Source organism: Nansenia antarctica (genome assembly GCF_963989245.1).
Source record: "Nansenia antarctica genome assembly, chromosome: 5".
Lineage (NCBI taxonomy): Eukaryota > Metazoa > Chordata > Actinopteri > Argentiniformes > Microstomatidae > Nansenia > Nansenia antarctica.
This window is the reverse complement of record NC_137690.1, coordinates 55,682,504-55,696,260: the sequence shown is the minus strand read 5'-3', so window position 1 is coordinate 55,696,260 and position 13,757 is coordinate 55,682,504. Positions and strand designations below refer to the sequence as shown.

The following is a 13,757-nucleotide window of genomic DNA, read 5'->3' as shown; positions in this document are numbered from 1 at the left end:
ACAATCTTTGAAGCGTCTGAGCCTCTGAAGTGCAGTAATCGGTATCTACGACACTGGGTACTCATTGGTGAGGATTTGAACCTCTGATTGTGCAGTCGTTCACTGGAGTAGTTTTAGCCATTAAGAGCTCAATTGAATTTTTCTTCCTCATATAAAGTGTTTTTCATATGCAACTGGGGTGGTAATATGTTTTACAGACAAATATATGTTTTCCATAGTTTAATTTGTTTTACTGCCTAAAAAGTTGATTTCATCGAGATTAGGGTTGAGATTTATTATTATTATTATTATTATTATATTTTTTTTTAAACAATACAAGGAGGTAGTAGAAATAGCAGGAGAAACAGTAGGGGGGAAGCAGGTGTCTCTGGCGACACAGTGCAGGGGGGTAGTAGATGTCTCTCTAGGAGGAGCAGTTAAGGTTAGCCCGAAGAGATGGGTCTTCAGTCTCTGACAGAAGAAGGGGAGTGATTCTGCAGTTCTGACAGTCATGGGAAGCTCGTTCCACCAGCGGGGAGCCAGTGTAGTGAAGAGACGAGACCGGCCAGCATGACTGCCGCGTTGGCGTGGAGGTGGTGGAGTGATGTCTACTGGAAACACGAGTGACTGATGCACATAATGTTTTTGCAACGAGACAACCAAAGTGCAGCACCTCCAACTGACGATCAATTTGATTCTTTCACCTTTCAGCTGGGCATAGAAAAACCTGCCTACTGTTGGGTGTTCTATTCCTATAAGACACTGTACAAGTATATTGAAACAAATTGATAAAAAGAAGGAAGACATGGATAATTGCATGTACTCATTCTTACACATCCACACTCCAGGTACGATTTCAGTATAAAATAAAGTATGTGACTGACCACTGAGTGATGGCCTTACAACTACCCACACTTTAATTCATTTGGAAAAGGTGTATATCAATGTCACTGCATTCAAAAGCATGTTTTTATTATTAATCACCAAGACTAAATGATTAATCAATAAAATAATCTACAGATTAATCGATAACAAAATAATCGTTAGTTGCAGCCCTACTTCAGGAATAGGCACTGTATGGCAGGCCATTTGAAAGCAAGCAATAGGAGAAAACTATATGTGGGAAAGCCTTATGTGTTTGTGTCTGTTAAGAGTGCAAAGTGAAGGACAATGGGGCTTGATAATTTCCTGTCACTTAAGAAAAACTAATATGGTCGGAAACATTTCAACAACAACAACAAGAGTCCCCATTGTCGTATATGGTTTCTAATGGAAAGTTAGGCCTGTTTTATGAGTGTTGATGACACCCATGTCGAGAAATAAACAGCCTGAAATGCAAGGATGATGGCACTTCTGTTCCAGTAACCTCGCCTCATTAAATCAAACTTGTAATATCTTACAGTGGGGGGTACTGATGCTACAGTATGGCTCCAATCACTGCCTGCACATTTCCATTAGCCTCTTAAAAGAGGATGAGAGGATTTTCTCCTTGATCGTTGTAAATCAAGATTATGAAGTCCCTTGCGAGCTAATCAATTTTTTACTTGAGAATATGAATCCGGCTCATTAGATATCCACAGCTCTCTCTAAATGAATCCATTCATTTAGGAAACCCTGAATAACTTAAAATAAAATAACGTAAGATGTTTTCTCTTCTCTTTTCACTTTAGTATTAGCATTAGCAAATGCTTGTCCCATGGGTATGAATGCTATCATGCACGCCTGTTAGAGTGGCTGGTGATTGATTAGCACACTATAAGACATTTGTTCCCTTTCCATCAGACAACCAGCACAGCAAGTGGGTTACATTTGGTGGAGCTCAGCCTAAAAGCAATCAAATAACCCTCACCCGTTGAATTTAGATCTTTGCTTTGTTCACCCTTTTTCAGATAGGATGGAAGGATGCTGTTTTTGCTAAATGTTCATTTAGAAAGGGATGTAAATGTCTTAATTCAGTGGTCTTGACAATGAATTCAGTTGTCTCCCTACATGACTTTAACTATATTTGGTCATGTTCAGAGTGTAGAAGTCAAGTTATCATTATTCTCCCTAAGAGGGAAATTAGTTTGGTTCATGTATAAAAAAACAAAACAATACACAATAATAGACATTTAAAAGACAGGCATACACACATTCAACATGTCACAGTAGAAGAGACATACTACATAGCCAAACATCCCTTTCAGTCCCGTCAGACCAGAGATGCGATACACGTGAGCTGTCTTCAGCTAATACAGCGACACGTGGAAAACCTTTTCTAAGAGTACCCTTTTAGAGCCCACTTCCTTGTCACTTGAAATGTCACACAAGTGGCTTATTTTTTTTTCTCAGAAAAATAGGAGGGGAAAAAAGCAGGAAAAAATCGTGCCCTCAGAAATCAAGCCCAGGAAGTGCCATGGTTGTCTTGGAATTGGCTCTCGTGGAGCAGCACTTAGGCCCAGCAATCAAGCGACTCGTACGTCAGAACAGTAGAACATCAACCACAGAGCAGCACTCAGGGTGTAGCCAGTGTCCCACTTCTCTGTATGGGTAGCTTGCTACAAGGACCTCAGTCTTGTCAGGGGTTCATTGTGCTGGGTTCACATAGGTAATTGATTATTTCGGTGACTGAATAAAACAAGATAGTGGTCAAGACTCCGATGATGGGGAACACCCCCCCCCCCCCTCCTCTCCATCGAGCTACTCATTTTGTTCACTTCTGTGTCGCCTGCCTTTGGCCTGTAGTAAACCGAGCCACAGGGACTGTGTCAGTGTCAGCGATGTAGGCAGGAGTGAGATTAAGAGCCTTTACATTGGTGTCCCTTTCCATCACACCACACATGGCTGGTCAATAAATGTCTGCTGGAGGGAGAGGACAGCTGACTCGACACACTGAGACAGAGCTGAGCGTGGAGCGCTTGAGCAGGCAGCCACGAGCACGCACAACATGAATAGAAAAGCACTGCTTTGCCTCTAGCCAGCCTCCTAAGGGAAATATTTTCTTTCTCTAGTAGAACAAAGGTCTATTCTGCTGCAAAGAGTGTTTGCCTTCGGAGTTTCATGCTTAGGTTTTTTCAACATCACTTCTATGTCCCTGTAGGAGGCTGTAATTGCCATACTCCCTGGTTGGGTCTCAGATACATCCCTAGTATCATGTCGATGCCAGGGTACAGCATGAAAGAGAGATACAGTCTCATTATGAACCATACCTCCATATAGCCTGTTGGTGTGAGTAAGTGTGTTTTTCATGTCGCCCTCCCCTTTCCATCACATCCAGAGGTGATGATCTGCTCCAAGTGACAGTCATGTTAATTCACACGGAGGCAGGGTGGAAATGAACAGGCCCCTAATGCCAGAGAGAGAGAGAGAGTGTGTGTGTGTGTGTGTGTGTGTGTGTGTGTGTGTGTGTGTGTGTGGTGTGCGCCACCCCCCAAACAGTCACATCATGTTCAGGATATTGTCGGGCTGCTGTTGCTATGCAATTTCAAGGCTGACCTCACTTTTTTTTGGATTCCTGGCTTTATGATGCAACATCCAGAACAAGCCCGTTTCAGACATGAGAAAAATGTGGCATAAAATAAAAGCCAATCGATGGGAGAGCAAGTATTCCGTGCGAGTCCTGTAGCAATACGATAACCCAGTGTTAATGAGACACTCTGCTCTGAGAGGTAATTTGCTGTCTTCGTGTCAAACATCAATACAGTAGACCTGTAGCTCCAAGTCACACCAGTGAATTAATTCCAATAAAACAGGATCTGCCGTTTCTTTCACCCCTCGATGGAGACAAATGGGGTGGAGAAAATCTTTAAGGACATAATGTTCAATAGTATGGAATGACATGTTTTATCTAATTTCTTCAGCCTTGTAGACTGTCTTATCAACGCACTGGCCGCTGTGTTGTGTAGTTAGGCCGCTGTGTTAGCTCAGATGGTCAAAGATCGAGATGGACAAAGTAACGATAGGTGTATCTCTCTCAGAAGGTCAACTATTGACAGGGACATTGAAAGGTCTTGTATTGTTTGTCTCTCCTTCCAGGCACAGAGAAGGTCCGACAGGCCCAAGGCTGTAAGCACCTCCACGTGGTCAACCCTGACTGGCTGTGGGGCTGCCTGGAGCGCTGGGAGAGGGTGGAGGAGCAGCTGTACCCACTGAAGGAGGACTACACCAAGATCCAACGGTACACAGACAGACAGACAGACAGACAGACAGACAGACAGACAGACAGACATTTTGGGCCTCTCAGAATTCAACATAATGTTTGGGTGTCAGTGAACTATAAAGACAATAACAATAAAGCTATTGTGGTACGAGTTAATCAACGGATGCTTTTGTTGATATGTATGATATGCTTGACTGACTGTATCTCTGTCTGTCTGTTTGAAGGAGTAACAGTCCAGCCACATTCCCTGATATTCAGGGGGCCTTCCAGAACCCTCTATTCCACCCCGCTCCCTTCCACCACAAAGCCCTGCCTCCCCCCCCAGAGAGCCGGACATATGACCCTGTCACGGGGAAGCTGATACGCAGAGGATCCCAGGCTTCTCATCCTCCGTCTTACCTTCAGGCCTCACGAGAGCAGTCCTCTCTCAGGTACCGTGTGTTCACATCTGGGTAGTCATTTCTCTGTACTTTTCTTAACAGGCACTTTTCACAAACCAGACATGTCGTGCATTCTAAGGGGGCGTGCTCTGATGAATGGGTTTCCAGTCCTCCATAGTCAGGCAAAAGGACTCCTGGAGATTCTATTGTATTCCAGTCACTTTGATACCGTATTTAGCTTCTGATGAATGAGGGCATAATTGGAAATTACAGTACGTACTCCCCTTAGAATGCAAGTCTGGTATTGAAATACAGCTTGTCTTTGAGCTAGTTGTCAATTTCCACTTTGTTTCTCTCACTGATGCCACTGTTTTAACTATATGTGTTGATGGCAAAACATTTTAGGTCAAGGCTTTAGATTTAGAACACAGAAGTCTGGCCCGATTGTTCATCATATTTCCATTAGTGGGCATTAGGACCACCTGTCAGGTTCCTCTGACCCATTCGATTTTGAAGACCGTATACAAGCGAGAATGTTTTGGCCGCTTGAGTGAAAGGTGCTTGGTCAGCTCTTACCATCCCAACAGGAGGGTATGTATATGATGCCATGGTCTGAGAGGCCTGCGTCTAGATGCTGCATTTGCCCTTTTTCCTCCTTGGGCCAAATTGAATTTTGAGTCCATTCATCCTCGGCTCTAAATAAAACTCTGAACACTATAAAGTAGAGGATGTTGGCAGCTCTGGAATTGTACTTCAGAAATTATTAGCAAATTCCTGCATGATATTCTGTGTTAAACAGCCCCGGTGGGGGGAATATAAATAAGTATCTTGACGCTGAAATGCTCCATTGGTTGGAGAGAAGAAGCAGGGGGCTATGATGGATCTGGCTACAAGCTAATGGCTTGGCAATGATGGATCTGGATGAAACTGCTCACCGGTCAGAAGAGCAGCTGCAAGCTAAAAGCTTTTTTTTTTGCTGCATCCCAGACTTAAGTAAAGTTGGTGTATCTGCTGTGTTGGCATATTATTATGTTGTTATTCCATTTAACAAGAACTGAAATGTTGTCACACACACGGAAAGCTCTGCAGTTCAGTTCATAACACAAGTGGCCTTGTGGGCCGAATCGTTCATCCCATTTGCCATTAAGGTCCACCAGTCACTCACACATGCTAATGAAGAGGTTCTCTTCTCTCTGGTTTCTTGTTTGTCAACTGGCTGTCCGGGTCGTGCCATACGCCACGGGGAATCTGTCTCTTTAAGACAAGCATATTTGTGTTTCTCATCCCATGATAAGAGCCCACTCACATATTTCCAAAGAAATCCTCCCCAACGCGGACATGTGCTTCTAGAAATGATGAAGGGGAAAAGCCAATTCATTCTAGGGAAGAGGGATATAGCAGGCTTTTACTTATAGTTGGGCTCATAATATTGTTACATATTTAAATGACTTAGAGGAGGCAAGTGGTGGTAGTCTAACATGGTATGTGTCTAACTAGACCTGATGCTTTTTAATCAATAGGCATTCTGTTGCAGATGTTGTCTGACAGACCTGTAAGATTGTCTGAATGTTTACTTGGCAGTGAAGTGGATGTGGTGGTTACCCAGCAACGGCCAAAATCCCTGTAGAGAACATCTCCTGCATATATTAAGGAATGGTGTGCCTTCATGCAGCTTTTAGAAATATACACCAATGAGCAAAACCTTATGACCACCTTCCAGTCATGGTTAGTGGTCATAATGTTTTGGCTCATCGGTGTAGTATTAGCCTATATATCAGGTTATACACATATACTGTATGTTATATAAAAAATACATTTAAAAAAGGTTCACAGCTTAGAGTAAAGTGGTAGTTCTCAGTTAATAATAGCATTGTTCATGAGCTAGTATCACATTTTCAGTTGTTGTAGAAAGTGTTGTTGAAAGTGTTCATGTTTAAATTGGGAGCATTTTGGCTGCCATCTGTTCACTGGACAATTGCTGGTGGCTGCATACATTGTCTGCTTTGAACTAGTTATGTCAGATTAATAATTCCATAATTAAGCATCATGAGCAAGCTTAGCATAGATCTGCATTTTTCATGAGTCACAGGCGTAATGGATTTTTTTTTTCAGGGGGTTAGATAAACCCAAATTAGTCTTGAATCATCAAAGAACTTCTCTTCAATTAAAGACCTTCGAGAGGAAGTTCCTTTATCTGAAATGCAAGGTTATACTTCTCAGTAAGGAACACACTTTATTTGAGAATTTGTCTGGAATCTTCTTGCAGAGATTCATACTTGTAGGCCACATGGTGTCTATTGCGAAGGGAAGGCTCTAAACAGTACCAGTATTTATTACATCTCATCAATAACGAGTATCACTGTATGTTGCCGACTAGGCTTTTTTCTTTTCCAGATGGTCTGTAAAGTCCTGTAAAAAAAAAAAAAAAAATAGAAAATGGTTCTCATTTTCGAGAGTTTAAAAGCCCAGAAGTTCCTCTCAGTCCTCCCTTCCCCTACACCTTGTCTTCACACACACACACACACACACACACACACACACACTCCACAAACACACAGTCTTTATCATCCCTGCGTCAGTGTGTAGACGATGTTGTCTTGGATCCCATCTGTCTTTTTATTTATATTTTCTTTTATATACCTTCACTGCATCATTCTTATGCAACACCTGTCTATGACTGTCTTCCATCGCTGTGTAAATTGGAAACTCACACACACACACACACACACACACACACACACACACACACACACACACACACACACTACCTTGAGGACAAATGGGGGAATTATGGTTGGTCTCTGGAGATTCACCGAGCCATAGTGATACAATATGTTCCTGTGGCTGCCCACATTTCAGATGCCTTTGATAGTGTTGTAAACGCCTATTAAGCCCCTAAGGCTGAGGCAAAAGTCTCAACTGATTCTTCCATCAAAATAGAGAAGAAGTAAAACTATTTCAGTGTTGGGGTGAATTTAATGAATAAGTTTCACTGTCGTGCTGTGTGACTGTCTCTGCCTCTCACTCACTGGGAGACATCACTCCTGTGTGTCATGGTTAGATGGTGCACCTGTGTGTAATGGTTCGATGGAGCACCTGTGTGTAATGGTTAGATGGAGCACCTTTTTTTTAATGGTGCGATAGAGCACCTGTTTTTTGTTTTTTTAATGGTGAAATTGAATAAATGTACGGCTGATGATGATGATATAAAAGTGTGTAATGTTTGTGGCGGATGGTTGATCCTAGGGGGTATTCGATCAACGTTTCTAAAGGAAAATCCAGGCTTAGTCTTGATCTAAGTCTCGCTAGACTTACCAAAATAAGCCTAGATTTTCCTTTAGTGACATTGATGGAATACCCCCCCAGGTCCTGAATTCTGATTCTGATTGATGAACCTCTATATGTTGGTGTGTCTCAGAGGGACCCAGAAGGCCCAGCAGCAGGAGGAGACAGCTGGCCCCAGCCGAGACGATGAGCAGCCAGGACCCTCACGCAGACAACGACAGCAGAGCATGTCAGAGAGCATGCCCCTCTACACACTCTGCAAAGAGGACCTGGACAGCATGGACAAGGAGGTGTGGGCAAGGGCAACATGCACACATACATACATACACACACACACACACACACACACACACACACACACACACACACATACATACACAAATACACACACACACACACAGTCTGTCTCTCACAGACTCTCACTGACTTACACTCTCTCACTCTTTCACTGACTCACTCTGTCTCTCTCTCTCCATCTATCTCCCTCTCTTTCTCTCACACACACAAACCACTCATGCACACACGTTCATTCATAAACATGTTTACATTTAGCTACAATTCCATGTGCCCACACAGACTACCTCCTTTTGAATATACAGCTTCATGGCAGGGTGAGAGCATGGTGGGTCGCTGCATTATGTGCTATTTTGACCTCTTATAATATCGGTGTGTTTGGTGTCCTCATTCAGTCACAAAAACAGGGGGGAAACATCAGAGCAGTACATCCCTTGATGCTCCGTCTCTCCCCTCCAAGAAAACCATTTCCACGTACGCCATAACGCCAGTCCATCCACCCCCCTTCTCTGAGTTATGAAAGTCTTGTTTTCGTTCCTGGCAGGCTGGTGTGATTGTCACTAATGTCTAATGGCTCTGCACCCCCAGCTAAGATAATGGTGTTTAATGGATTCTGAGGGCTGCTAATGCGTCAGTCGGGGGACACGTGAGGAGCAGATCCCTAGGTCCCATCAGGACATGGCAGCCTGCCTGCCTGTCCAGAGTGTGCTAGGAAAAAAAACCTGTGTCAGGCTTTTTCACGTGTCGCATGACCTGTGACGAGCAGTCTTCAATTCACGTTTGGCGGCAACTTAGATCATCACTAGATGTTTCATTGTTGTGACTGATTTTGGGACTCACTTGCTGGTTTTGCACCTACCGTGTACAGTACAACCCTAAAAATATCATAATAACAACAACAACATAATTATAATAATAATAATGTATTTATTTTCTTTACTTTCTCAGACTCAAGGACACTGTTTAAAAATAGATTGAAGATAGTCAAGATAAAAAAGAATCTCTATTAGTTGAATATATGTCAGGGCCACGGTATTAGCTTGGTTAGAGCCTATATCCAGGGTACTACAGTAGTACAGTCACGCTTTGACCAGAGCCTGTACTCCCGTGGTCGAGTTGATGTCCGGTTCCTCAGCATCACCTGTCAGAACTGTTGTCTGGATATTCCCTGGTCTGGCTGTCAACGCTGCAAAATTCTGGCTTGTTTTGTGACACTACTGATTGCATTGCTTATGATGGCACAGCATTTTAATTAAATAATGAGCGATCACAACGTTGTGTCCTCCCACATCTGCCTCGTTAGAGAGGTTTTAAGTGAGGGGGCTAATTAAACGTCTTTTTTGAGTTTCGCTGGCATTTCACACCATGGTTATAAGTCACACGCCAACTCACAGACCTGCATCCTGTTGCCCTTCTAAATATTAATGTGAGGAATTTAGGGAGGAACATTATAAGCAACAACAACTGAGTGATTAGCTTTTTCCAAAGAGCTTAATTATTTACCATAAATTAGAGCGAATGAAATTGCAGGATGACGGAACACAATTTGGTAGGTAATGCATGGCACGCTTTCCTCTCCAATAGAAAAAGCTGAATGTAGCTTGGATTCAGGCAAAGCCAAGTCCTATTGATCCTTACTACAGTCAACTCCTCAAGGTGTTGTGGCAGTAATCTGGAGGTGTCAGAGATGTGGCAGTTATCTGGAGGTGTCAGAGATGTGGCAGTTATCTGGAGGTGTCAGAGATGTGGCAGTTATCTGGAGGTGTCAGAGATGTGGCAGTTATCTGGAGGTGTCAGAGATGTGGCAGTTATCTGGAGGTGTCAGAGATGTGGCAGTTATCTGGAGGTGTCAGAGATGTGGCAGTTATCTGGAGGTGTCAGAGATGTGGCAGTTATCTGGGGAAAAAGAACAGAGAAAGAAGAGTGAAATGTGACTGGTGGCTCCAAAAATCGGTGGTGACAGACCGTCGAATTTGGCTTGACCTGGTTTTTATTATTGCCGTATACTATAGACTATGACTGTTGGCACTTTTATGATACTGTTCTTTATGAAGTCTCATAAGTCTGTCATCTTCTGAGAGAATTTCTCACCTTGAAATTCCATACAGGTCAAAGCTCCTCGTGGCAGATGGGATTGAGTTATTTGTGATTTAATCAAATGATTTAGGTATCAGCTTGATTGGTCATGCTATAAGTGACGAAAGGCTGCCTGTTCATTACTTCAGATGAAAAAGGTGTTTCTGTTACCCAGTCGCCGTGGGCTAGTATGAAAATGTGGGCTCACGGAAAGAGCTGTGTCATGCTCTTCCATGAATAGACATTTATTGTTACTTGTTTTCCCCCTACCTTTTAAGAGTTGAAGATACAGTAGAAGAAAGGGCTGCCTTTAAAAGAAATCATTTCTCTCTCTTTCCAGTAACTGTATCTCTTTTGAAGCATTGTCTGTAGGTGCTCAGGTGTCTGGTGTGGATAACTCGATAGTACCCTCGTATTGTTCCTTGAATTTGCCAACCCTTGAGATAGAAAGTGGTATTTCTCCTTGATGGTTTAGCATTGACCGCACAAGGAGGGGGGGAATTACATTGCTGCAGTTAAATGGTCTATTAACCTCCCCATCTCCAATAACATACCGTTTTCATTAATTAGATCACAGAGGTCATTTCAGTATGGTGTTTGATAACCCATCTCACTGGTAGCTGAATAGTCCTATTCGGCTCTTCTCCTGGTCTGTTTTGGTCTTATCAAGCATCAGCTGGCCTGTTTCATTGTTCCTACTGTATGAGGGTATTCTCTGAACCAACAGCTTTGTTCTTATCAAGCTACTGTGAGCACATTTTAGTGTCATCAAACCATCTCCAATCCTCCCCCCTGAGCATAATTTACGTCATTTGCTCTCCTATGTATTGTCTCCTCAATTTGTCCTCTATTTGGCGAACTTGGGGCGCATTTGACAAAATCCCTCTCCTGTTTGTGCCTATTACAAGTAATCATGAACGGAGGAGAAAGAAAGGGGGGAACAGAGATTGTGTTTCAATTATTAATCAGGGTGTTCATACAGCATATGATGTTTTCAGTCCCGTCAGCTCTTTCTAGCCATGCCGTCCGTGGTTCCTGAGGAGAGAGGTGAAACTGGAAGAGAAGTCTTTCTTTTTTCTTTTTCTTTTTAGGAGATGCCAGGCAGTTTCTGTCTATGGGGAAATGATGGGTCATTTGAACACCATTGAGCACATACTTGTCATACAGTATCTGTGGGAGTGATGGTCATTGATAGACTGCAAGTGGTATGCTAGAATTAATATATGAAACATTTGAGATTGGTGTTGGGTGATGAGTTGCGGTGAAATGATGCCCTTGACTGAGAAGAAAATGGGAATAGATTTGTCTTTACCCATGCATGTAGAAGTTATGAATTACCACGGCTGATGGTGTTTTTTTAACAGTCTGTTTTGCGACACACACACACACACCATCGGTGACCAGCCAGAGACCAAGTTGAGAAATGGTCCTGCTAATGCTGTCGTTACTCATGTTCAGTGCGGGCTCCTACAAAGAGAGACAGTTCTCTCAATCTACAGTCATCAATCACTCCTTAAAGTGAGTGGAAGGAAGCAGGCCTGGAACATGTACTACAAACGCAGCTGCTTTGGATGTACAGTGCAATAGGGTCCACTTTCTGTATAATATCATGTGTGATAACGGTTGCAATCGTACGCATTCCTACGTTTGTTAAGCATGCTGGTGCTCAGTTGTAGCATTGAAACGGCTGTCGAGTATTATGGTCATCTTAAGGTGTCACGGTAACCGAAGCCATAGCGGATTAAAACCATCAAGTGGTTGCTGAGACCACAGATTGTTTTTTTCATTGTTATTCAAAGGGCATTTTTTCCCCCTGATAGAACTCCATTATCCCTCAAGATGGAGCTGCTGATGGCCCAATGAGCCGGTGGTGGAATGTGGACTTGGGAGGGTGGGTAATTGTTCCTGAAAGACCAGCAGTACTTGTTGTGTAAATGTGACATTTGGGCTTGTTGAACGTCAAGCACGGGGGGGTTCAGAAGTCAAACGTGGATGTCTACCGTTAGACTCAATCAACCACGGTGGAGCTGCATTGGGATGTTTTTTGTCTTTTTTATCCTTGCCAGCTTGTTGAACGGCCTGGCTGAGAGGTGAGAGATCGTTTTTTCGATTGAGTAGTGATCTGGTCGAGCCCCCGGTCTCTTAATTAGTTCTTTAGCTTCCTTTATTGGATCGCTGCTCCCGAAGAGGTGTGTGTCGAATGTCTGTAGGTTTCATGGTTCAATGGAATTCTTGATGTGATATATTGAGGTGTTTCCTTTTTTGTAGAACATCCATATAAATGGATCTGTTTTATTACTGGATTATGGAGAAGATGTTAGCCCAAAGGGGGTTCAATAATGACTTGTGCCATGATTTGGACATATGAAAAAATGTAACCTTGTTTTCCTCCCCTGCAGAGCACCAGCCAGTTGAGTGACAACACCATCGTCAGTATAGAACAGTAAAGAGCAACAGCGTGACTTTCAGGACCCAGACGCTTTCCCTGTAGATAATGTGTTTAAAATGTCATCCTCCTCTCCCCGCCTCTGCTAAAGGGCTGCGGCTGACATTCTTAACCATTTGTAAACGTGGTGAAGAAGAAAAATAAATAAATAATATTAATTGGCTAGTGCTGTCACTTATCTCAGTCAGGTACTGCAGGCAGGTTTAAATGTCAGCGCTGGCGGCATCCTGGTTAGTGTCAATTTAGCAACACGTGTAGAGTCGCCTGGTAAAGTGTCACCTTGTTCTTATGCCAGCTTGCTGACCTTTCTTTTGAATTCGCTCGCCCCTTCTTAGCGGTGTATTTACAGAGCCTTATGCATTTGCCTGTGTACACCTCTCCCAGTAACCTGTGTACACCTCTCCCAGTAACCTGTGTACACCTCTCCCAGTAACTGCCGGAGACGCCAGGTGTCTTCAGAGATTCCGGGGCTGACTTCTAATCAGCCTCGACTGGCCGCAGCAGTTTAAGAGTGACACGGGGAAATGTGAGCTGCTCACTTTGACCAATTTAAACCGTTTCGCTCGACTGCGTCGCACCGTGTCTTAGCTGTTCACCCCAGAGTGCTCTGTCACATCCTTTACTAATGAAGGCCGACATGGCTAGTAGCTAGTGTTTCCCTTTGACTTGCAGACTGTTGGGGTCCTTATGAGAAGTTGCTGGTGTTCCCATAAGAGTGTAGCAGGATCACAACAAAGGCATCCAACTGTACAAAATAGATACAGTACAGTAAGAAACTGAAAAGTGCTCATTAGTTTTATTCCGTTGATAGACGGTAGAAGACGGTGGCTACAGTACGATGCTATGTGGTGCTATGGCTTCACGTCAGTCAGTTATGTCCTACAGTCAGTGTGCCTTTAATCAGAGGGTCTACACGAGTTCACATGTATTGCGGGGGCACTGTCTTTCTGCTCAGTGAGTGTTCGGCTTTGTTCCAGGGCTTTCTCTGGCCTTGTTCACACCTCAGAAAACATTAGGAAGACACACCCCCACCTTCCCAGTAATGAGAACCATTGTCCACCCATGGGGGGGGGTGAAATTAAGCCTCAATCCCTTTTTTATCCTCATTTATGCCTTTCGCTCCATTTTTATGGCTTTTTCTTTCTCTTTTTTTTTCTTT

The 13,757-nt window shown here is 43.3% G+C and overlaps 1 protein-coding gene across 1 annotated transcript in view; it reads left to right on the top strand.

Annotated features, from left to right (window-relative positions):
• Positions 1–13,757, top strand: part of ctdp1 (CTD (carboxy-terminal domain, RNA polymerase II, polypeptide A) phosphatase, subunit 1) — a gene marked incomplete at both ends in the record, with an annotated part of 62,641 nt that overhangs the window by 9,169 nt on the left and 39,715 nt on the right. The window contains 3 exons of the mRNA XM_080531763.1: positions 3,994–4,135; positions 4,342–4,548; positions 7,916–8,072. Of these exons, the coding sequence (XP_080387889.1) occupies positions 3,994–4,135; positions 4,342–4,548; positions 7,916–8,072 (506 nt within the window). The remainder of the gene's footprint in view (positions 1–3,993; positions 4,136–4,341; positions 4,549–7,915; positions 8,073–13,757) is intronic.